The sequence below is a fragment of the Cnephaeus nilssonii genome (genome assembly GCF_951640355.1).
Source record: "Cnephaeus nilssonii genome assembly, chromosome: 13".
NCBI lineage: Eukaryota > Metazoa > Chordata > Mammalia > Chiroptera > Vespertilionidae > Cnephaeus > Cnephaeus nilssonii.
The window spans coordinates 66976573-67002118 of record NC_137084.1 but is presented as its reverse complement, the minus strand read 5'-3'; the positions used below and the strand labels follow the sequence as shown (position 1 = coordinate 67002118).

The 25546-nt window shown below is 40.0% G+C and overlaps 1 protein-coding gene across 1 annotated transcript in view; it reads right to left on the bottom strand.

Moving 5' to 3' along the window:
* Positions 1-24043, bottom strand: part of CFAP300 (cilia and flagella associated protein 300) — a 32955-nt gene extending 8912 nt beyond the window's left edge. Inside the window, exons 1-5 of the mRNA XM_079788842.1 lie at positions 23927-24043; positions 23670-23751; positions 12554-12626; positions 4647-4813; positions 857-1029 (exon numbers count right to left, since the gene is read on the bottom strand). Coding sequence (XP_079644968.1) covers positions 857-1029; positions 4647-4813; positions 12554-12626; positions 23670-23751; positions 23927-24036 — 605 coding nt within the window. The 5' untranslated portion in view covers positions 24037-24043. The remainder of the gene's footprint in view (positions 1-856; positions 1030-4646; positions 4814-12553; positions 12627-23669; positions 23752-23926) is intronic.
* Positions 24044-25546: the final 1503 nt, after the last annotated feature.

Here is a 25546-nt window from a genome sequence, read left to right as displayed (position 1 = left end):
TAAATTTTGTAGCTAAACTCTGGGCCCTTTGTTTCACTTGTTCCTATCCCCTTTGCCTATAAAGATGGTCCAATACCTTTATCACTGAAAAACCCAACCAAAGAACTTTCATTTTATTTAAAATTAAGTATAAATAAAATATATGAAGTTTTTATCCTCATTTGATCTTCATAAAGAAAAAAAAACACCTAGTAGAATACTTAAAAAAAAATTGGGATTTGGGATTAGTTTAAAAAGTAAAGATTACACTTAGATGAAAATTCTCCCAAAAATTACAAAGGTAAATTTTTTTTTAAACTATTAGTCAAGCAAATTCAAACATTCTGAGGGATCACCTGTTCTCTTGAGATTTAATAGGAGGCCTGGGGTAAAGAAGGAGACCTGGAAGATGGCAGTTGCTAATGAGGAATGGAACAGGTAACAGGTCTGAATGAGGAAACAAGAGGCAAGTGAAAAATGAGGGGACTGAGCACTAAAAGAGGGACAGGGAGCCCTAGCTAGTTTGGCTCAGTGGATAGAGCATCAGCCTGCAGACTCAAGGGTGCTGGGTTCAATTCCAGTAGAGGCAGCTGATCAATGATTCTCTCTCATCATTGATGTTTCTCTCTCTCTCCCTCTTCCTTCCTCTCTGAAATAAATAAAAATATATTAAAAAAGGGGGGAGGGGAGACAGAGAAATTGAGACATTTTCTAGCCTGGAAGAGGAGGAGGTTATGAGGAGGTCAGGGTGGTGCCATTTTTATTTACTTTGGTTGCTAATAGGACCACAAACAGATGCTGGGTAATCCCACCATAGTTTAACAAATAATTTACTCTATTAACTAGAGGTTTACATATTGTAATCTAGCAACATTACCTTACTAGATCCTTATAGATAAGCTTTGTTGTTTCCAGATATGGATTAATCACATCCTCATATTGACAAAGGGCTCCACCAAGGCAAAGATGTTTGAAAAGACAAAACAGGAACTCTTCTCTATCTGGTTGGCTGAATATTTCATATTTTTCTGAGTCTTCCACTAGCAAAACCTACGTAAGATGAGAAATTCATCTTAATGTAACATAATTCCAGGTTCTAATTTTTATGTTTTTGAAAATTTCAATTTATATAATCTTAGTCCTATTTTAATAACCAATCCTGGTGAGAGTGATCTGTGAGACTTGCAGCTGGTTTTCACCCCCATTTTATCCTTAGGTACTGACCTTCAATGAAAGAAACAAATCTAAATCTAAACCTAAATCTTCTCTTCTACTTTATTTCTTTGTTCTAGTTTGTATCTTTAGTAATTGTTTTAGTGCTGTTGCAATTTAGTGTTAAGTCACCTTAAATCTTATTTGGAAACAACTGGAGCACAAATAAAAGGAGAAGTTTCTCTATCGAATTAGGTCTATAGTCTTTGCTTCTATGGAGGCTAAACACAATGGTCATTTTCTATGTCCTCTCACCTTCCGGTGTTTGGGTCACTATTTTCCTTACCCCCCAGTTACCCCATTTTGAACTATTCAGGTAATTAGAGCCTCATAACCACCTCTCCCTTTCCTGCTCTTTCAGAAAATAGTTTGACTAGGTGTGATGTTGGGAATTTTCTTATATCATTGGGCATTACAGGCAATTAATTTGTTGACTGTGGTGGACATGAATAAGGTGATGAATGTATGCTATAACATATATTTATTTTATTAAATTGTTTATATCCCACATACTTTTTAAAGTATGGTAAATAACTAACAATAAAATATAGATAAAATAAGATAAACATAATAAAGGATTTTAAAAACTCTTACCAAGAAATAAAATGGGAAGAGAAAACAAATACACATAAAGAACTCTAAATGGAGAAAAGCTATATCATACATACACTTAACATCACCATACAGATAAAAGAGGGAAACATATGTTATACAATAATCACTGTCTAGTAGCAAGAAGTACACTTAATTAGGAAAACTGATTAAGCTTAACATTTTATTTGCCCCAATCTCAAATGAAAATTCATCACAATGTCATTATATGAGGCATTTAAAAAAATAATAAACTCTATGGTGCTGTCTATATAAAGTTTACTTATAATGACTCGATGAAAACCAAAGTATATACCATATAGTAAGAAAGATAAGGGGAAGTGGTCCCTAGTTCACTGCTCTCTGGGTGTGCCACTTGTACATCTCCCTTCTCTCCCTTCTTCCCCTTCTGTAAGGAATGATGTGATACTAAAGCCCAAGGTTCTAGCTACCTAAAGATCTGGCTTAATACAAGGGTAACTAAAGCTCTTAAGAATGAACAGTTTAAATATATGGTGATGGAAGATGACTTGACTTTGGGTGGTGGGCACACAATGCAATACACAGCTCATGTACCATAGGAAGGTACACTTGAAACATATATAATCTTATTAACCAATGTCACCCTGATTTATTTAATTTTTAAAAAGAATGAATTGTTAACACATTCCTACGAGCACTCTCATATGTTGAGTTGATTAGGTTATGCAATTTAAAAATTACAATAATTAGAAACTGTTTTTGGAATGAATGTTAAACAATAACATTCCATGGTTGATCTTTCTCTCCATTCACATGTAGATCTGTTTAGTGATTTGGTATGCAACTGTTAAGGAGCCAACTTCCGAGCTGCAGTCAGAAAGGAGGTTATTATCATCAGTACTTATGTTACACAGTATTGCCAATAGAATCCGTATTGCTGTACAATGGGGGGCCCTTTATATTTCATGCTAAATCTGGAAGTTATTTATTTTTCAGCTGGAAAGCAATCAAATTAAAAGAACAGAGTAACAAAGAACACAGGAGCAAAACATACAGGCAACTATCAGAAAAACACTGAGTCCCAGCACTTCCTGAATAAAGGTGCGCTATTCATGGCATAACTAAGACAAGCCACAGCAGGCAGTTTTAGACAGAGTACTCTATTGGAAATAAAATCCTCTTTTTAAAAAAGTCCATTGCTGAGGCTCTCTGTAGAAGTGTTGGTAAAACTCTCCAAAATTAGGGGTAAGGGCCTTGAGACAAAAAAAGTTAACACAGATCAGTGACAGAGAGAAGAGCTGAGATTAACTGTACCCAAAAGGAGAGAAACCCAGACTAGACTAGACACTTTTTAAATGATAATTTCCAATACATGGTAAGAAGGAGTAGAAATTAATATCAGATCCTCACTGTATAGTATTTATATTCTTATTATATATAAATATACTTTATTTAAGACCAAACTATATAGTCTCATTCAATTGGATGAGTTTGGTTATTCTCAATTAGTTCATTTTATTTTCTTAAACTAAGAGTTCTCTTAGGTATTGTACTAGTGTAGATCAATGTATAGACTAGCTGGATGCCTCCTGGTCTCCTACAGACAGGATTGCTGTGTCTATTATGGTACATCAGTAGCTTCCCTAGTTCATTTCTATATGGATTTGCAACACATTAGACTTGCACATCTCCCTTTCGCTTAATGTAGAATAAGAATAGTAATTATTATTAATATTATCAAAAGCTTACTAAGTGCCAAGCATTGTGCTAAGCACTTTAAATGCATTATCTTATATAATTCGTACATTATTCCCATTTTATAAAGAAACTGAGGCTTATAGACATTAAGTATCAATTATAAAGTGGCAGAGCCTGGATTTGAACTTATGTCTATTTGATAACAAAGCCCTAATTTGTAACCACTTTGTAAATACTCTTTCTCAATAATTAAAATAATGATAATATTTCAACAGCATTTTATACCTTTTAAAAAGCGTATTTAAATGCTTTGTCCACTAATTTTTCTCAATGATTTCAGGAAGAAGGTAGAATGGACATTATAAAAAATTTATTGATTTTAGAGAGAGAGGAATGGAGAGGGAAGGGGAAAATGGGAGAGAGAGACAGACAGAGAGAGAGACAGAGAGAGAGATTTGTTGTTCCCTTATTTATGCATTCATTGGTTGATTCTTGTATGGGCCCTGACCCGAGATCAAACCCGCAACCTTAGCATATCGGGATGACGCTCTAACCGAGCTACCTGCCCAAAGCCTAGAATGGACATTTTAATCTCTACAGGTAAGATCTTGAGGCTCAACATATTGAATGATTTACCTATGGTTATTATCTTGTACATAACTCAGAAATTAGGTAAAATCATCCATGTCTTCTGATTCCAGGTTCAATATCCCACACTAAAACAAAAATTAACTTAATCAAATGGCTTTTAAAAAAATCTCAGAGAGGAGATACAAATATTACTTTACTCCAGGTATGTTTTTAAATACTCGTTTGGAATGTGAAGAGCCCCACATTGAAGAAAAATAGCCATCTATTACATAGGTCAGGGTTTTGTTACCTTACACTACTGAACATTTTGGGCCAGATAACTTCGTTGTGAGGGGCTGTCCTGTGTATTGTATGATGTTTCGCAGCATCCTTGGCCTCAACCCATTAGATGCCAGTAGCACCCAGTTGAGAACTATTGAAATACACAAATAATTAAGTTGATAGTAAAAGTGTCATCCAAGAAACCTAACAATGTACTGGTCATTATTCATTGCTAAGAGGTATTTTGTAGGTTTTAGACAGGCAAAAGTTTTTGTCATGAAGCATTTTCTGAAATAAAATTTTATTGTGAAGTTTAAAAATTCTGTACTTACCTTTCGTAACTCATCAGAAATATGAAAGGGATCACAAAAAGAATCTAAACATTTAACAATATGTCCACTGTCTCGTACAATATCTTCATTGTATAACCGTTTAAAAAATGACATTGAAAGCTGTGTGCAAGGAACATTTATAGCTTCAATTTTTTTCACTTCAGTTCCTGAAAAAAAGGTATTTTATAGACATATAAAAATTAGTTTAATACTTGCAATTATTTCCAAAATAAGCATAACTATGCAGAGGTTCAAAGTAATGACATCAGGCATGTTTTGATATATTTAAAAGATACCTTAAAGAATTTTATTAAATTATTATTTTACAGTTTTTAATTTTTATTAATCATTAAAAGTTTATGCCCTAGCCAGTTTGGCTCAGTGGATAGAGCATCAGCTTGCCAACTGAAGGGTCCTGGGTTCGATTCTAGTCAAGGGCACGTTCCTAGGTTGCAGGCTCCTCCCCAGCCCAAGCCCTGATTGGGGGCACGTATAGGAGGCAACCAATCTATGTGTTTCTCTTGCATCCATGTTTCTCTCTGTCTTTCCCTCTCTCATCCACTCTCTAAAATCAATGGAAAAATATCTTCTGGTGAGGATTTAAAAAAAATCATTAAAAGTTTATAATAAAATTTCACCATTTCAGGCCTAGATGAAGGATATGTAAATTAGAAGTGCTTTAAAATGAAATAATTTTTGTGTGTGAAGTAGAAGGTTTTTAGATCAGTTTTAATGCACATATCAGAATTGCATATAAAAACACAGGAATTACTTAATGACTTTGGACTTATATTATGTTTAATGCATATTACAAAATTTTAATTGCTATAACTAATGGGTATTTCTAAAGTAATTGAGGATGTCTCATAAATGTCCCTTTCCATTTAAAAATTTCTTCATTGTGATCTCATTTACAGTGTTTATTGCAAAAAAAGTTTTCCTTTTTAAGGCATATTTCAAACCAGGCCCCAATCAAGTTATCACAAGTTTGGGATTAGAGAAATGTGAAATCATGGTGTTTTGTCTATTTTTCTCTTGTAGTTCTAGCTCTTTCCCCTCCCCACTTATTTCCTGAATATGTCTTTCAGGGATGGATTTTCTGTTATTAGAAGTTCTACTAAATTACAGAAATAAAGGTTAAAGTGAGTATTTTTATGATTTCCTTAATGAATCATTCAATACCCCCTTATATGCATCCACATATACACATGCTCTCACTGAGATATAGAGGGATTTTGGTCTTCTTTCTTCAAAGTTCTATGGAGATTGTAGACTGAGGTATGGTGGTTTTTGGTGTGTCCTCTCCTCATACATTTGCCAAATCTTTAACCCAAGAAGCTTGAGATTCAGAGGAATAGTACTGGCAATTATTTGCACTTCCTCCCTCTGGCTGTCCACCTAGAATCCTGCTAGGACCTGAGCTGGGCTAGTGTAACGGCAAGAAGGATGCCCAGAGCCAGAAACTATAGATACTCAGTAATTTCAAAAGCAATGCTGCTAAGAAAAGCTCCTTTTGTTTTAGAGGCAAAATCTTCTGGGGGAATAAAGGAAAAAGCCCACAGAAAATGATAGAGTAGGTCTAAGCAATATTAAAAGGTCAAAGAACAAGAGTAGTGGAGAGCAAGACAGTCTTCAAAAATGCGTTGGTGGCCACAGAATGAGAGATAAACATTGGGCAACATACCATTTTAACAAATGTACCCGAGCTCTGACCTGAGGAGTGACAGGAGGGTTTGGATGATGGGAGAAGGTAATTAAATACAAACTACTTAATCTGAGGCATATAAATAGCATTTGTTATAGACTGAATTGTGTCCCTCTAAAATTAATAAGTTGAAACCCCAACCCCCAATGTAACAGTGTTTGGACATTAGATCCTTGGAAAGTAATTAGGGTTAGATGAGGCAATGGGTAAGTTTAGGACTTCAACATATGAATTTTGAAGGGACACAATTCAGTCCATAGCATTCTGTCTCTGGACCCCAAAATTCATGTCCTTCTTATATGCAAAATACATTTATTCTATTCCAACAGCACTAGAAGTTTTAATCATTCCAGCATAAACTCTAAAAGTCCAAAGTCTCATCTAAATGCCATCTAAATTGGGTCTGGGTGAAACTAGAGCTATGATTTATCCTGAGGCAAAATTCCTCTCCAGCTATGAACCTGTGAAACCAGACAAGTTATGTGCTTCTAAAATACAATGGTGAGACAGGCACAGGGATAGACATTTCCATTTCAAAAGTGAGAAGTAGGAAAGAAGGAAGGAATGATGGTTCCAAGCAAGCTTAAAATTTATCAAGGCAAATTCCATCAGATTTTAAGCCCCAAGACTAATCCTTTTGGTTCAATGCACTGCCTTCCAGATCCATAGGGCAGTGGCTCCACCTCTGTGATTCCTCAAGGTGAAGTATGTTATTGAAACTGAGGGGGTGGCTCTGATGATCTCTGAATTGCATTCTCAGTTCTTTTCTTTTATTGAGAAACTAGAGGCCTGATGCACGAAATTCGTGCAAAAGTAGGCCTTCCTTCCCCCGGCTGCCGGCACTGGCTTCCCTCTGACACCTGGGACCCGGGCTTCCCTCCAGCTGCCAGCAGGCACCCAGGACCCAGGCTTCCCTTGCAGCTCCAGCTTCATCCAGAAGGTCGTCTGGAAGGATGTCCAGTATAATTAGCATATTATGCTTTTATTATTATAGGTTATTATAGATAGAGCATATTTGCAGCCGAATGGCTCTATGGTATGTTCCTGTAGGATCTAAAATGTTTGATAGTCTTCATTTCGTCTTTTGTTCAAACTGGCAGTGTCTTTGCTAGTACAATCCCCATCTCATTTTCTGGCTTCTGTTGAAATGGCCAGTTAAGTCCATAAATTGAATCCATGATCTCTTTATCAAATGGTAGCTCAGTCACACTCTTAGTGTTCTCTTTAGAACAAGCTTTCTCATTTTTTGCAATATGAATATGCTGAGAATTTTCCAAATCTTCAAGTTCTGTTTCCTTTCTGCTTAACAATTACTTGTTCAATTCATTGCTCTCATTTCATATCCTATATAATAAAAGGCTAATATGCAAATAGACCAAACAGCAGAACAACCAGAACAACCAAACCGGTTGCTATGACATGTGCTGACCACCAGGGGGTGTGTGTCGAACATGGCAGGCGTTGGCCACGGAGGGATGGTGGAGCAGGTGAGTGGGGGCACCAGACCAAGGCGAGGTGCTGGTCACTGTCATCGGGGTGAGCCTCTGGTGGTTACTGAAAATTCTTTGCTCCTGCGCGCCGCGGTCCTGCCCGGCACTCGCACCTGCTGCCGGTGCCAGCCCTGCTTGCACCCACTGCCAGTGCCGGAGCCACCGCTCACACCCGCAGCTGGCGCCTCCACTCACACTCACTGCCAGTGTCCTGCCCGGTGCCTGTCCTGATCACTCGGCGCCATCAGCAGTTGTGAGCAGCAGCTATTGGTCCTGATTGCCCCTGAGGCTTCTCCACCTCCCCCTGCTCCTGAGGGACGATCGGGGCAGCAGCCGCCACTCACACCCACTGATGGTGCCAGCCCCACTTGCATCTATTGCTGGCGCTGGTCCCAATCACTCTGCGCCGTCAGTGGGTGCAAGTGGGGCTGGCGCCATTAGCACGTGGGAGCGGCAATAGTGGGAGAGGGGCTGCCAGCAGACAGGGGATGGGGTGGGTGGTGGGAGGGGCTGATCAGGGGCGCGGAGAATGGGCCAAGACCTGCCCCTGTGCCTATCCCAGCCTCGTGGCCCACAGTTCCTTTCAAGGTGCACGAATTCATGCACTGGGCCCCTAGTTTTATTATAAGCATTCTAGAGGAACTAAGTTGATACTTTGCTTAGAAGTTTCCTCAGTTAAATATCCAATTTTATCACTTGTAAGTTCTACTATCTGAAGCATAGCAACCTCCATCTTGTATAAAAAAACTGCTGTTTGAATTCTCTGCTATTGTTAGATAGTCCCTAGTCCTGTAAACTCTGTCATTATAAACGCTGTCACTTTAAGACAGTTTGTTATTCTGTAAAATGACTTTGTTTTTAGTTCAAATAATAGAAAAAGATAAACTTAACTGTCTGACCTTGCAAGCTAGCCATCCAATGTAATAGACTAAAACAGACTAATACTGATAATAATTATGCCAAGTACAAGCTCATTATGTATTCAAGGTTACAACTGTTTGTAACAATAACTCACACAGAGCCCTTTGTAATATCTGCAAACAAAGAGGCTCGAAAAGTATAAATACGGAAAAACTTCCTGTATGGGTTGCTCAGAGATATGGAAAAAGACACTTCCCTCTGGGCCGCGAGCAATAAACGACTCCTAATTAATTGGCTCATTAAGGCGTCTTATATCTCATTCAATGATTTATGATACAACATATCCACAAAAGACTAAAAAAGTTCAACCAAGTTCTCTGCCATTTTATGACAAGGATTGCTTTCCCACCAGTTTCCAATAACATGTTCCTCATTTCCATCAGAAACCTCACTAGAATCAACTCTAACATCCATATTTCCAGCATGCACCTTAAAACTCGTCCAGCTTATACCCATTTCCATTACACAGTTTCAAAGCTACTTCCGCATTTTTAGGTATTTGCTACAGCAGCACTCCACTTTCAAAGTCTGTATTAGTTAGATCGGGCTGCTATCACAAAATACCATAAACTGGGTGGTATAACAACAGACATTTATTTCTCACAGCTCTGGAGGCTGAGATGCCCAAGATCAAGGTGCTGGCTGATTTGATTCCAGATCCATAGGGCAAGTGGCTCCACCTCTGTGATTCTCTCTTCTTGGTTTGCAATTGACTTTGTCCACACATTGCAGAGAGCTCTGCTATTTCTTCCTCCTTTTAAGGGGCACTAATCCCATAATGAGGACCCTTCAGACCTCATATACCTAATTATATCCTAATGGCCTATCTCCAAATACCATTACATTAAAGGTTAAGGTTTCAGTATAAGAATTTTGGAGGCACACAATTCAGTCCATAGGACATGCTATCTGTTATGTAGGAATTTGGTTACACTATATCTCTAGCATTTATAAGATATATAATGCATCACTATGATCATACAGAAAGTTAAAAATGTACTATTTTTCACCTGGCATTATAATACACTGTGTGTCTTGTTTTTGTGTCCAAGTTGGCGCTTTTCTGGCAACCTCATTAATGTGGAAGTGGCAGAGGTAGGAGGGTGCAGTGGTCAAGGTTTTGGATTCTGGAGCCTGGATTTGAATCTCAAGTCTACGCAGCCAGCTGGGCAAAACTGCGAATTACTTAGCTCATGCCTCTGACTCCTTATTTGTGAAATAAAAACATATGATAATACCTCCCTCGGAGCTGTTTTGAGAATTAATAATGTATATGATGCTCTGAGCTGAGCACATAGAAAGCACCCATTATATGTAAGTAAAGAAGGGCAAACTGTGTCTAAATGAAGGGGGCAATAGCAGCTGGCTGAGAGGATGAAACAACACTCACTGGCAATCAAGCAGTGCAGCCAGTAGTGAAGGAGGTTCCATCTCACTTCTTTAACATTGGTTCACTTGCTAGAAGAATGTTCTCTCTCACTTTAAAAAGCTGTTTCTTCGTTTATCAAGACCCCCAGAGGAAAATTAGAGAGAAGACCATATTTCAGAAGAAGAAAAGTAAGTAGGGGGAGATAAAAACAAGCTAATGGAAGAATACTAGCAATCCACTAGAAACGTCTGCTTCTGAAATGAGGGCTACCTCCTTTGCCCTGTTTTTCAGAGAACTTCTAATTGATTCTGTCAGGAGCATGTGGAGTTTTAGAACCTCTCCTTTTGCAATGCCTTTTTTAAAATTTAGAAAAAAGTGAGTGTTTTGTGAAGTACGTACCAACACGGGGGAAGGTTGAACACTTCTCAACGAACCTTATTTTTGTAAATGAATTGACTGGTTACTGTAAACATGCTTTATAAACACAGTGATACATGGCTCTAATTATTTCCTTTTGAAGATTTTGAATTGGTAAATACATTTGGTCAGATACTGTTTAACTTTGTAAGTAATCTGAAGTTCATGCTGTACCAGCTTTTTACTCTATAAATTTTGCAGTAGTACTTTAGCCAAAAGCAATAAAATCTGACCCACTAAGTCTAACATCATGAACTGTTTGTAATCTTGTTTTTGACTAATACCAAGAAAAGTTATTTTAGTGCAAGGCTAATAGAATTCCATAAAAATGCAATGTAAGAATTCAGCGAAACAACCCCATCCAATTTAAAATCAACTTGCTTGTTCTTGAGCACAAATTCACATTATCAACCAGATTTTCCTCCTAAATGGAATGATGATTGTTAAGAGGCCTCAATCTAAAATTTAAAATATAGTGTTCATGTACAAATTGATGGTTGCCAGATGAGAGGGGGTAAGGGGACAGGTGAAAAAGGAGAAGGGATTAAGAAGTACAGATTTACCTCAATAAAAAAAAAAAAAAGAGTTTAAAAAAAAAAAAAAAAGAAGTACAGATTGCCAGTTATAAAAACAGTCATGGGGCTGTAAAGTACAGCATTAGGAATATAGTCAATAATGCTGTAATAACTATGTTTGGTGTCACATGGGTACTAGACTTATCAGGAGGATCACTTCATAAGTTATATAAATGGCTAATCAACTAAAACTAAAATAATGTACACCTAAAACTAAAATAATATTGTATGTCAACTTTAATTTTAAAATTAAAAATAAAATAGATATTTTTAAAAATATATATTTCTCAGGTTTTTGTTTTCAAAATGGTCTTCTATTAACACTCTTAGTCCTTGACCTGAGAGTTATTTAGAGATTTGAATGTTCCTAAGTGTCTTGGTAATTTTCTTTAAAGTTTTCTAGCTGTATTTCAATGTACCATGAAAACATTAGCTATATAAAGTTCTTCTTTTGAGAATTTAAGACTCTTCCAAGATTTAACATATTATTATTTTTTAAATTCAATTTATTATGGTTACTGAATTATTATTTTTTATTTTTAAAATATATTTTTATCATTGATTTCAGAGAGGAAGGGAGAGGGAGAGACAGAAATTGCAATGATGAGAGAATCATTAATTGGCTGCATTTTGCATGCCCCCCACTGGGGATTGAGCCCACAACCTAGGCATGTGCCCTGACTGGTAATAGAACCACTGAGCCACGTCAGCCAGGCTGGTATTATTATTTTTCGATGAATGATCCATAGCCCGGCTGGCGTGGCTCAGTGGTTGAGCGTTGACCTATGAACCAGGTGGTCATGATTAGATTCCTGGTCAGAGCACATGCCTGGGTTGCGGGCTCGATCCCCAGTGTGGGGCATGCAGGAGGCAGCCGGTCAATGATTCTCTCTCATCATTGATGTTTTTCTCTCTCTCTCTCCCCCTCTCCCTTCCTCTCTGAATGATCCATAGTGGCTAATTCCTTTCAGATATCCATTACCCTGCCCCAAATGAGATTTTGCCTAAGCATCCTCAAACCAGTGGCATCTTACCTGACCCTTTCTTCCTGTGCAGAACTGACCATTTCCCTCCTTTTGCTCCCCCCTGCTTTGGTAGCCCCAGTGATAGATTATTGTACATATTTTCCACATATCAAATTTTTGAGTACAGGTTTTCTTTTGTTCATCTTAATGTTCCCTGTATCTGGCAGAATCCATGGAAAGTGCAAAATAAATACTTTCTAAATTAATGAAAAGAGAAAAACTGCTCTTATGTGCTAAGCCAGGAAAAGATGCAGGTCAGGCCTGGCAGAGCTGTTCATACTTGACTTTGATGTTACCAAACAAATGACTATTCACAGTCTGTATTTTAATAAAAATTCCTGGGACAAAATTTTGTTTTGACAGTAAAATAGTCATCTGAAAATATAAAAATAAATTTTTATTTACCTAATGTAATCCACTGTCCAGAATCTGAAAGTAACTTCAAATTGGGAATAACATTTGGGTCTTTGAAAAAAGCCTAAAATACAAATTTGAGTAAAAAACAAGTTAGATACTTTATTATAAACAATAATAAGAATTAACTTCTAAAATAACTACAGTAAAATCTCACTTAATTCAATTGGGGAAAGACAATTTTAAATCAGTATAATGTCTAAGTAATAAATGCTTTATAAAGAAGTGCAGTTTTGTTACCTTCAAGTTGGAACAGTATGAACAACACTATGTCAAAGTATAGGTATCTTTGACACTCAATTTAATAAATAGAAAATAACAATTTATAGTGAAAAGGAGGCTACATAATATTTGAAATTTGGTTTTCCTTCTATCTTTTTTTTTATATATATATTTTATTGATTTTCCACAGAGAGGAAGGGAGAGGGATAGAGAGTTAGAAACATCGATGAGAGAGAAACACCGATCAGCTGCCTCCTGCACACCCCCTACTGGGGATGTGCCCGCAACCAAGGTACATGCCCCTGACCGGAATCGAACCCGGGACCCTTCAGTCCGAAGGCCGACGCTCTATCCACCGAGCCAAACCGGTTTCGGCGGTTTTCCTTCTATCTTGCTTTCCCAATTAATTGTCTTGGTAATCACCACCACCCCTTCCCAACTAGATCTAAATCTAAAAGTGATTGTCAATTTAAATCTATGCAGGGAGCACCATAAGTAAGTCATAGATTTGACGTCCTAAAAAAGAAAGTTTTCTATATGGCAAAAGAAAATAAAGTGGTCAAGTTTTAGTTTCAAGCACCAGCAGCTGACTCAGGCTGAAAAGTTGAGAAACTTCATCAGGCAGTCCACATAATTTTCAGGAGGTGGAGAGAATGAGCTAAAGGCTGGGCTGGGAACAATCCATTACCCTATGTAGAACTGCCTGATGAAGAAGCAGTCATCCTGGCTGCAACCCCATTAAGCATTAAAAGAAGCTATCACCATCCCTTCTCCTCACTAAGGCCACACCTGCCAGGACTGCCCTGCCTGAAACCTGGATGCCTCTGCCACCGCTGTTGCCAGTGAAATGGATTCTCTGTGCACCTCGTTCCTTAAGTCGCTCACTTTGAAATCTCACATCTTCACTGTTAAGTCTGATTGGAAAACCTGGACCCCAGGTTTGTGCTTTGAGTGCAAAGGAGACAAGTGTTTTGGGTTCCACTTTGCACTTCCTAAAAATAAAATTGCCCCCAAATCACATGTATGTTCAAAAGGTACTGGACAGTCAGTAAAAATAACGATATCTATGATAAGCAATAAAAGAAAAACAATAGATTGGGAGAAAATATTTGCAACAAATATGATTTTTTAAAAAAAATCTTTGGCTGACATCCCCAATGGTTAAGATTTTCTTAAAAGGGGCTGATTGCCTGGCCAGCATGGCTCAGTGGTTGAGCATTGACCTATGAACCAGGAGGTCACAATTTGATTACCTGTCAGGGCACGTGCCCAGGTTACAGGCTTGATCCCGTGTGGGGAGTGCAGGAGGCAGCCGATCAATGATTCTCTCTCATCACTGATGTTTCTAACTCCCTCTCCCTTCCTCTCTGAAATCAATAAAAATATATTTAAGAAAAAATAAGAAAATAAAAAGGGGCTTATTTAAACCGGCCCAAAGGGCCTGGCCTGTGTAGCTCAGTTGGTTGGAGCTTCATCCTGTAGACCAAAAGGTTACGGGATCCCTGGTCGGGGTGTGTGCAGAAGGCAACTCGTCAACGTTTCTCTCTCTCCTCACTGTTTCTCTGCTCTTCTCTGTCTCCCTCAAATCAATAAGTATATAAAAATTAAAGCCTTAGCCGGTTTGGCTCAGTGGATAGAGCGTCGGCCTGCGACCGAAGGGTCCCGGGTTCCATTCCAGTCAAGGGCACGTACCTCAGTTGCAGGCTCCTCCCTGGCCCTGGCCCTGATCAGGACTCATGCAGGCAGCAACCAATCGATGTGTTTTTCTCACATCGATGTTTCTCTCTGTCTTTCCCTTTCTCTTCCACTCTCCCTAAAAATCAATGGAAATAAATATCCTTGGGTGAGGATTAAAAAAATAAAAATTAAAATTAAAATAGCCCTGGCTCGTGTGGCTCAATTGGTTGGGCTTCCTCCTGTGCACCAAAAGGTCAGGGCACATGTCCAGTTTTGGGCTTGATCCCCAGTAGGAGATTATACATAGCCCTACCCTGTTTGAGCCAAACAGGGTAGGGCTATGTATAAAAATTTTTATAGTATTGTTTGTAGTGTCAAAACCTAGAAACAGATTCAACGTCCATCAATATAAGGTGGAATAACATACAGTACATTTACACTAGGTGGCATGCAGTTACTGGAAAGAGAGTCCATATTAGAATGTAAGCTCCCCAGGAGTAGGAGCCTTGTCTTTCTTACTGCTATAATCCTAGGGCCTAGAGTGGGGCCTGGCACAGAGCAATTACTCAATAAACATCTGCTGCATTGACTCTGAAGGAAAACCATGAGCGTTTTAAGTAGAAAAAGAATAGTTTAAGAATAATATGTATGATAAAAAACAAAAAACAAGATAAAGCCTCTATTTATATGAACATAAAGAAAAGTATGAAAGAACATGTACCAAAACATTAATAGTTACCTCAGAAGTGGTGGTTGTAGTGTTGTGCGGGAGCGGGGGTGGGATGGGGTAGGGATGGGCGTGGGAAGGGGGTGCGGGCGCTGCGCCGAGAAGGTAGGGTAGGGGATAGAGATTGTTGACTCCATGAATGGTTCTTAGTGCTTAGATTGTTGCAATAAATATTTCTCTTATTTCAACATTCCTTTCAAGCCATCACTCTTTTCCTAAATAGCTTCTTGTTTCCCTTCTCTTCCAGTTATTCTTCTGTATCTGGCTCCCACTACTCAACTAAAAGTATACTTGACTTCCTAATTCCAAAATCAAATGGACACAGTCCCTGCCATGAGTATTATGAAGTGTTATAAAAGTACATAATTGGCAGACCTAATCTAATAATGTTGGGAAGAAAGGTTAATACAGAAAGAACATTTAGGTTTAGATGAGAAAGGTGAGTAGCAGGTTGGTAAATGTTTGACAACTGACATCGCTTCCTCACCCAAAACCCTGATTTGTAAAATCTGCTGATTTCCATGGTGGATTCTATGATCCAATAGTTTAGCAATCAGCAAAGATTCCTGAAAATTTAGCAGTTAAGCTGTCCTGATATGGTTCTAGCACGACACTGGATATATGTAAAAATGGCAAGTTTAAACTCCATAATGTGAGAAAGGAGGGAGCATCCCATTCAAGGAAATGAAGTTCAGTGTGACCAGAGTCCAAGGGGAAATGGCCAGATGAGGTTAGGGAGTTACACTAGACTAGACCAAGCACGTCAAGCCCACAACGAATATTTTTGCGGCCCAGCCAATGTAACAGTATGTAAGAAACGTTTTAATAAAAATTTTGTAACTTAATTTTTACAATATCCTGTTATATATTATTATTAATATCGAACTACAATGTTGGCTAATGACTGATTACTATAATCGTGTTGCATTCATTTCTCTTAAGCGCCTTACACAAAGGCGCACCATTTCTCTCCACTAATACTAGCAGCGAATATTTTAGCAGCCGACTGCCACGTCATTAGTCTTGGACTGACTTGTTTGGTGTGCGCAACAGGAAATATTTCGCTTTCGGAGAACAAGAAAAATAGGTTTATTTGTGTTACGTTTATTAATTTGTGCAGTTATTCAGTGTCTGGTAAGTTAATGTTCAAGAAAAAAGATTTTTACTTAAATGTTCTATTATGTTAACGATTACTCATTTATTTCAGCCCTTTGTATTCAGAATGTCTCTATCAAAATAAACCTACGTTTCTATGAAAATTGAAACTTTTTTTTTTGGTGGTCCACATAAACTTAAACCTTGTTTATTTGGCCTGTGTTAGCTTTTGAGATGCTTGCACTAGACCTTGTAGATCAGGTAAAAAAAAAAATTGTTTTAAATAATATAATTTTTTCTTTTTTAAATCCTCACCTGAGGATATTTTTCCATTGATTTTTAGAGAGTGGAAGACAGAGGGAAAGACAGAAATATTGATGTGAGAGAAACACATAGATTGGTTGCCACCTGCAGGAGCCTGGGCCAGGGAGGAGCCTGCAACCGTGCCCTTGACCGGACTCGAACCTGGGACCCTTCAGTCTGCAGGCTGATGCTCTATCCACTGAGCCAAATCAGCTAAGGCCAGGTCAAAAATTTTGATGTTCATCTAAGATCTATCTAGATTGATCAGTATTTTGAATTAAGGGCAAGAGGAAGACACTGAAGGATTTAAGCAGAGGAAAGGTGATTAGAGTCATTTTTTTTTAAGAGTTAATTTTGGGTGTAGTGTAGAGAATGAATTGAAGGGTATAGAGACTAGTTAGGAGAGAGGATTATGCTATAATTTGGAATATTTGATATTCATATCAGTCAAGCCCATAGCAAGTAGGGAAATAGAGAAGTGAATGGATTCAAAGCATATTTAGGAGGAGCAAAGGGAGCCAGAAGAATCAAAAGTGACTCCTGGAAATCTTGTATGAAAAAACAAGGCAGAACGCCTGTCATTTAATGAGAAAGGGACCAGGTATGTGGGGTGAAGATGAACACATTCAACAAGTATTTGTGAATGTCAGTCTACATTATAACAAGCAAAACAAAGTCCCCGTTCCCATGGAGTTTACATTTAGTGGTGGAGGATAAAGGTAAACATGTTACAGGTATCATACATGCCCAATTACAAAAAGTAAGTTTTCCCCAAAGTTATTCCTCAGAAAAAAAGGAAATTGTTGCCTTACAAAGTTTCAAAGTAGAGTGTTTGCACATCTATTTTAGTATATATAACATACATATTTGAAAAGAAACAAGCTACACCCTGGCCAGCGTGGTTCAGTTGGTTGGGGTGTACGGGAGGCAGCTTATAGATGTTGCCATCCTGGGCACCAGGTGGTTGGCCTTTCAATTCCCAGTCAGGGGCACATGCCGGGTTACAGGCTTGGTCCCCGGTGGGGGTGTGTACAGGAGGCAGCTTATAGATGCCGCACCATTGATGTTTCTCTCTCTAAAAATCTATGGACAAGTCCTTTTTTTTTTTTTTTTTAATTCTCACCCGAGGATATTTTTTTCATTGATTTTTAGAGAGAATGGAAGGGAGAGAGGGAGGGGCAGATAGAGACATCAATGTGAGAGAGACACGTCAATTAGTTGCCTCCCGCACACATTCCCATCCCCTGGGATGGAACCTGCAACCCAGGTACATGCCCTTGACTGGGAATTGAACCCATAACCCTTCAGTGCACAGGCCAATGCTCTAACCACTAAGCCCACTGGCCAGGGCATGAATTCTTAAAAAAAAAAAAAAAGTAACAAGCTGGAATGAATCTCAATCAATACTGGTTTTGAATGCTTTTTAGACATCTTCTGAACAAATCACTAAAGCAGGGAATTTAATTAAGATTTAGTCATTTTGTAACTTACAAATTACATTTAAGTCATTATAAATGGAAGTAGGTTAAATGGCCTGCAATGAATTGATGTGGAGCTAATGGAAGTAAGTCTTCATAAAGGCTACTTAAAGAAAGCAATATGATAGTTGTCATTGGGATTAAAATTATACACCTAACAACTGATTAAAAAAAAACCTACCTTAATGTATGCAAATATATTTCGAGTTTGTTAGAGAATTTCCAGTGAGGCATTAGAAGGGATTCTCTGTATCTCAAATAACTTTAGGAAAGCTGATGTGTTTTGGAAAAATATTAGATGACTCATAAACTAATTACAGTGACAACAAAGATACTGATGATAAAATGCATGTGAAGATTTGAATAAATTTATAGAATGTGAGTTTGAAAAATACTTATAAAATTAATACATATTTCCTATATAATTTTAAAAATATATATATTTGATTGATTTTTACAGAGAGGAAGGGAGACAGAGTAAGAAACATCAATGAGAGAGAAACATCATATCAGCTGTCTCCTGCACACCCCCTACTGGGGATCTATCCCACAACCAAGGTACATGCCCTTGACCAGAAGCAAACCCAGGACCCTTCAGTCCGCAGGCCAACTCTCTACCCACTGAGCCAAACCAGTTAGGGCTCTATATAATTCTTAATGTATGTCTACTGCATGCCACACATGTGAAATATAAGTAAATATTTGATATTTTTATCTATATGACACTGCTGGTTTCTAATCCAATGTCAACTCTCTCCTCTCCCTTAAGAAATCACAACTTATTTAACCGAGTACGTGCTCAGCTAAAAGTCTGCACTTCTAGTCACGGTGGCATGTGGCAATGAGATGTATGCAGCCTGGTCATGAAATGTAAGCAGATATATTGTGCAGACCTTCGGGAGAGCCCTGTAAATTAAGGAACTTCCTTGCAGTTTATGTGAAAGATTCCTCTCCCATTAGCCCCAGTCCCATGGTGAGGATGCCAACACTGTATACTGAGCCCGGTGCTCTCCTAGGACTCAAAGCGAGATCTTATATTCAACTATCTAGGATATTGCCGCTTAGATCCACCTCAAATTTAGCATGACTAAAACTGAACTCATTTTATTTGTTTGCATCATCTGCCACTCCAGTCAACCAAATCTGAAACTTAGTGCCTTACTCTGAATATTTTATCAGTCCTTGTGTATTGCCTTTTTCATAAACATCTCTCCAGGCCATTATGGTGTTTTGTTTTGTTTTGAACTTGGTGCCATTGTCTTAATTGAGAACATCATCATAATTGAGAAGCAGTTCCCAATTTGGTCTCATTGCTTCCAGACTCAGTCCTAACAATCCACTCTCCACACTTCTACCACACTGATCTCAGTATTTTACATTTTACTGTCTTGCTTAACCTCCACACTTCTACCACACTGATCTCAGTATTTTACATTTTACTGTCTTGCTGAAGACCTTTCAGTTGCTCCTCATTAGCTAGTAAAGCTCAAACTCCTCTGCATGACTCAAGAGGTCTTCTAAAATATTGCCCCACCCATCTGTCTAACATGGTTTCCTCACTCCGTCCACCTGACAAACTTCTCCACTTCTTTCAAGTGACTTCTGTAAACCCTCCTCTGACCACTGCAGTCAGAAAGTCACTTTCTCTTTTGTGCCACCACAGTACCTTGTGCACACGCTTTGTTTGATATCACTGTTCACTCTGAATGCAATCTTTGGTGTTCCCCTCTCCTTAACTATCTTGTTCATCAGCACAGACCTGGGAACTAAAGAAATGTTTGCTGGATGAATGTTCCCTTCCTTCTTTCCATCCATTTACTACCTCACAAATGAACTTGGAACAGAATTCATTTTTAAATTGAAAAGAAAAATCCAGAATCTGGAATTCTAGTTTAAGTAATACCCTTTGTTCAGTTATGAGGTTTTGTAGTAGAAATGACATGGATGTTTAAGTTAGAAGGCCTGGATTCTGCCATTTGCTGGGCATTGTTGCACAAATTATTCCTAAGCTATAAAATGGGGATCGAAACACCAAACTTACTAGATTGTTGGAAAGATTAGTGACAAATGTATAAAAAGTGCTGAAAGCTAATCTGGCAAACAGTAGTCACTATTGCTATAGAAAAACACTGTGGCCCTAGTTGGTTTGTCTCAGTGGATAGAATGTTGGCTGGCGGACCAAAGGGTCCCGGGTTCGATTCCTCGGGCTGGGCCCCAGGGCCCATGCAGGAGCCAACCAATTGATGTGTTTCTCTCACATAGATATTTCTCTCTGTCTTCCTCTCTTTCTTCCACTCTTTCTAAAAATCAATGGAAAAATATCCTCAGGTGAGGATTAACAAAAAAAGAAAAGAAAAAAGAAAAACACTTTGTAAAGTAGTATACAAATGTTAACAATATGAGCCAGGTATTTGTGAAATATTTTTCTATATTATTTTCTTTAATCTTCATAACAATTCTCTCAGCAACTCAGCATTAATATTAGAAAAATACTTGCAAGCATATGATCATTTTGCAGAAAAGTAAATGGAGGCTGAGGAAGGTTAAGTAATTTGCCCCATGTCGTATAGCTTATAAGTGGCAGAGTTGAAATTTGAACACAACTAACTAGAGGACAAATTGAAAGAATCCAGGTTTTATAGGGCTTAAGTTACACAATTTTAGGGGCTCTAAGAATACAAAAACATCTATTTTTGAAAAATTGCATAAGCATATGACCATGTGTCCATATTTGTAGTCTCTTAGAGTTCCTTGGAAAGGATTTCTGCAACTGAGGAGCTTGAGCCAGTGAGGGGCCCTGAAGATTCAAATCCCCTCCTGGGCCATGCTCTTAGCCACAATGCTTTATTTCCTCCAAATTAGTTGCACAAGTAACAATGATGATTGTATGAGTACATCTCTTTGAATTGAAATCTATTCTATATATATAAAAGCCTAAGCAACTGTTACCACAGGACGACCGGCTGGTAGCTATGACACACACTGACCACCAGGGGGCAGACACTCAATGCAGGAGCTGCCCCCTGGTGGTCATTGTGCTCCTACAGCCAACCTCCCACAGCCAGCCAGCCAACCTCCCGGGGTCCCTCCCCTGAGCTGGCCAGCCCCGATAGGCTACGATCGGCCCCGATTGCTGGTCAGGTTGAGGGACCCCATCTGTGCACGAATTTGTGCACCAGGCCTCTAGTATGGAAATAATAGTGTCTACCTCACAGGAAAAATAAATTAGGATTAACAAACATGAAAAAAATATCGCCTGGTATTAAGAAAATTGGTTGTGCTTTATGAATGAGTCTTGACTCTATTGATGAATTCTATGTCTAATGCACAACCCATATGAATTCTACACTCTCTTCCATGAAATTTTTGCCAACACAAATGCCCTTCTCCACAGAGTGGTCTTTTTCCTTGCCTAGGATACCTGATATATCCTCCATTATAGCAATTATTTTATTGTGTTGTAGAGAGTATTTTACATTTCTAGCTTCCAAACTGTATATGCTTTGCAAGCTGGGATCAAATCTTTTTAACACCCCTGAGCAGGGACATAGTAAGTATTCAATAAATATTTATTGAATAAGTGACTTACATTAAAAATTTTGTGCCCTCGTTGGTTTGGCGCAGTGGATAGAGCATCAGCCTGCGGACTGCAGGGTCCCAAGTTCAATTCTGGTCATGGGCACATGCCCGGATTGCGGGCTCAATCCCCAGTAGGGGGTGTGTAGGAGGCAGCCAATCAATGAATCTCTCTCATCATTGATGTTTCTCTCTCTCCCTCTCCCTTCCTCTCTGAAATCTAACCATGAATATTTGAGAAATATCATTAATGTCATCATCAGTAGCATTATATTAGCATATTATATTAACATTATACCACTAGCTTAGGGAAAGAGAAATAGACATTTAACCCATTTACCCTCTGTTAAGGGTTGAATTAGTGTACCCACCAAAATTCACGTCCTTCCTAGAACCTCAGGAAGTGATCTTAGTTGGAAACAGGGTTGTTGCAGATGTAATTAGTGCAGGGTGGGCCCTTAATATTCACTGGTGTTCTTATAAAGAGACACAGACATAGACACATGAAGACAGACGGCTAAGTGATGCTGACATGGGTAGAGATGAAAGTTCTGCAGTGGCAAGCCAAGGCGTGCCAAGGATTACTGGCAACCACTGGAAGGGAGGAAGAGGTAAGGAATTCTGGTCATGGGCACATGCCCGGATTGTGGGCTCAATCCCCAGTAGGGGGTGTGTAGGAGGCAGCCAATCAATGATTCTCTCTCATCATTCATGTTTCTCTCCCTCTCCCTTCCTCTCCCTTACTTCTCTCTTCCTCTCCTTCCTGGTGCACAAATTCGGGGATTGAGCCCACAATCCGGGCATGTGCCCATGACAAGAAGAGGTAAGGATTCTTCTCTACAGATTTCAGAGGGAGCATCACTCTGCCGACACCTTGATTTTGGACTTGAGCTCCTAAAACTGTGAGATAATATATTTCTGTTGTATTTAGCCACTTATTTTGTGATACTTTGGTGCAACAGTCCTGGGAAACTAATACACCCTCACAGTAGACGACACATTGATTTATTCATTAGGCTACTATTTTCTTCACTCTTCATGAGAGGATCGGATTTTTGTTTATTGACAGTCTTGCCACAGGCCCGTGGGATCCCTGAAAGCCAGGCTCCTGTGGGTCTTGTTGGGTCTTGTATCCCCAGCACTTGACAACATTTCTAGCACAAGGTAGGCCCTCAGGAAGTGCTGGTGAATGAGTGAATAAATCAGTGCCCCAAGGACAAGAATAGCAAAGATGGTATCACACACCATAACAGTTTTTTCCATTTGACTGAGGAGAAAAAAACACCCCAGGAATTAAAAGTAATGTGACTTAGCCCTAACCGGTTTGGTTCATTGGATAGAGCGTCCGCCTGCGGACTCAAGGGTCCCAGGTTAGATTCTGGTCAAGGGCATGTGCCTTGGTTGTGGGCACATCCCCAGTGGGGGGTGTGCAGGAGGCAGCTGGTCGATGTTTCTCTCTCATTGATGTTTCTAACTCTCTATCCCTCTCCCTTCCTCTCTGTAAAAAATCAATAAAATAGAATTAAAAAAAATATAAAAGTAATGTGACTTAATTTTAATGAACACACCAGAACTTGTTTCAAGTGAGCTTTTCCCTTTTCAAACCACTTACTTCTAGTAGCTAAAGACTTCTTATTATTTTTTGATTCCTCATTTGGGACTGCTCTTCGAGCCTGTTCTCTCAAAGACAGATTGGATTTCCACAAACAAAAGTAATTTGAAGCTCAGCCTTGCGGTTAAAGCGGGTGATAACGCTGGGTAACAAATACTCCAACATGAGATGTGCCTATTAAAAATAGAGGCTGATTTCCCAAAATTGTAAATATCTCTATGGAAGGATACTGACGATGAGCTAATGTATGGTGATGGGAAACGTACAAGTTCCTTTAAAGAATGTATCATGTGCTCTTCTCCAACTCCAAGAAACAACGTCCCTACGTGGTGGAGTGCTCACAACAACCTCTGCCCGAAGGGGGGGGGGGATTTAAAGTCAGTGGAGACCCCGAAACTCTCCGGCCCCCATACCCACCAGCACGAAGTCATCCTTCCGATAGGCCCGGAACACCTGGTCAAACCCGAACGCCTGGGCCTTGACTCTGCCCAGCATGGACCTGGAGCACAGGAGGGGACAGTCAGCTGGGGGCCGGCCCCTCCGAGGGCACGGCGGCCAGTCCCACCCCCCGGTCCGCCCCCGCGCGCGTCACCGGCCTTCGGGGTCCCACTGGGGATGGGGCCGCCGCGGCCGCCAAGGCCCGGGGGTTCTCCTCCGCGCCCCCGGCCCCTCACCACTGGCGGAGCCGGCTGGTGCTCTCCGGCGAGCTCAGAGACGCGAAGGTTTTCTGAGGCAGAAATCTGAAGTCGTAGCCGCCCAAGTCCCCCGGCTCCCCCGCCGCCATCGTGGTCCCCGCGGCGCCGAAGTGGGCGCCGTTTCCATAGAGACGCGGAGGCCGACGCCGAGGGGGCGTGGCGTGGCGTGGCGGGGGCGGGGCCACGCGTCTTCCCCCGGCGGGTCCTCTGTCCTAGCTCAGCGCGGGCCGGGCCCCAGGAAACCGCCTGGGTTTTCGGGGAGCGGGTGCCCACGCTCCTCCCGCGCCCCAGCATCCACACTCCTCCACCCCCAGCCCGGCGGCTGTGAGATTTAGAAAAATGGCCAGTGCATTCCTGTAGAAACGAGCGCTTGGTCAGAATACCTGTGCGCGGGCGGGTTTCCTAGTCTCAGTGGTTGTCATCTCGGATTTATAGTCGTCGGGGTTGGATGACTCAAACATTTCCGAAGGAGAACTATTCCGAGCTCATTAGGTTGATCTGTTTTGGAAGACAAACGTCTGCGACTACGTGACCACTTGGGAGACGATGGTGTTACCATCTGGCTCTTTTTTTTTTGTAGACGGACATCTGAAGGCCAAAACAATGTTGACACACACACCACAGCACCATAGGCTGTTTAATAGAAACACATTTCTTACTTTGTATGGAAAATTACCTTCTGTATCTAACCTTCCTGTTTTGTTTTCTGTCATTGCAGCGGATCTGGCTTCGGAATGTGGGGATCGTTTCCCCCCCCCCCCCCCCCCCCCCCCACAGATTCCCAAGCCAGATCCTTTGCTAATTCCCTTTCCTTGCCCCCTAGTCTTCAAGAACTGATCTTGATTACCCCTGTCCACAACAGCAGGAGGGATGGAGAGATAAACACACACACTGAGAATATATATTTTATTCACGTTGATTAGTACTTCATTGTATTACTAAACCACCGTTTATCCTTTTGGGCTGTTTACAGTTTGAGGGTATTCTGGAAGCAGTCACAAACATCGGGGACATGCCTTTTTTCTTTCTTTCTTTTTTTTTTTTTTTTTACATCTTCATCTGAGGGTATGTTTTGAGAGATGGAGGAAGGTAGAGACGGGGGGGGGGGGGGGGGGGAGAGAACGAGAGAGGAGAGAAACACCCATGGGTTGCCTCCAGTACGCACCCCACCTGGGGATCAAACCCAAAACCTAGGTGTATGCCCTGACTGGGAATAGAACCCGCAACCTTTTGGTGTATGGGAAGACACTCCAACCAACTAAGCAGTGGGGCCAGAGCAGGGTGCATGTCTTTTGATGGACTTAGGCACTCATTCCCCGTTGGACGTATATCCAAGAGGGGAGGTGCTTAGCCATAGGGCATGCTGGTTTTGCTAGACACTGCCAGAAGTTTTCTAAAGTAGATCAACTTACACACCAACTAGCAATGTGAGATTTCCAGTTGTTCTACATTTTTGCAAACAGCCCTTGCTGGGGAAGGTGTATTAATTTCTCATTGTGATTTTTAAGTTTGCGTTTCCTTGATAGTTAATGTTGTCGAGCAATTTTTTATCTGCCTAGTGACCGTTTGGGTATCTTCTTCAGTGAAGTGCTTATTCAA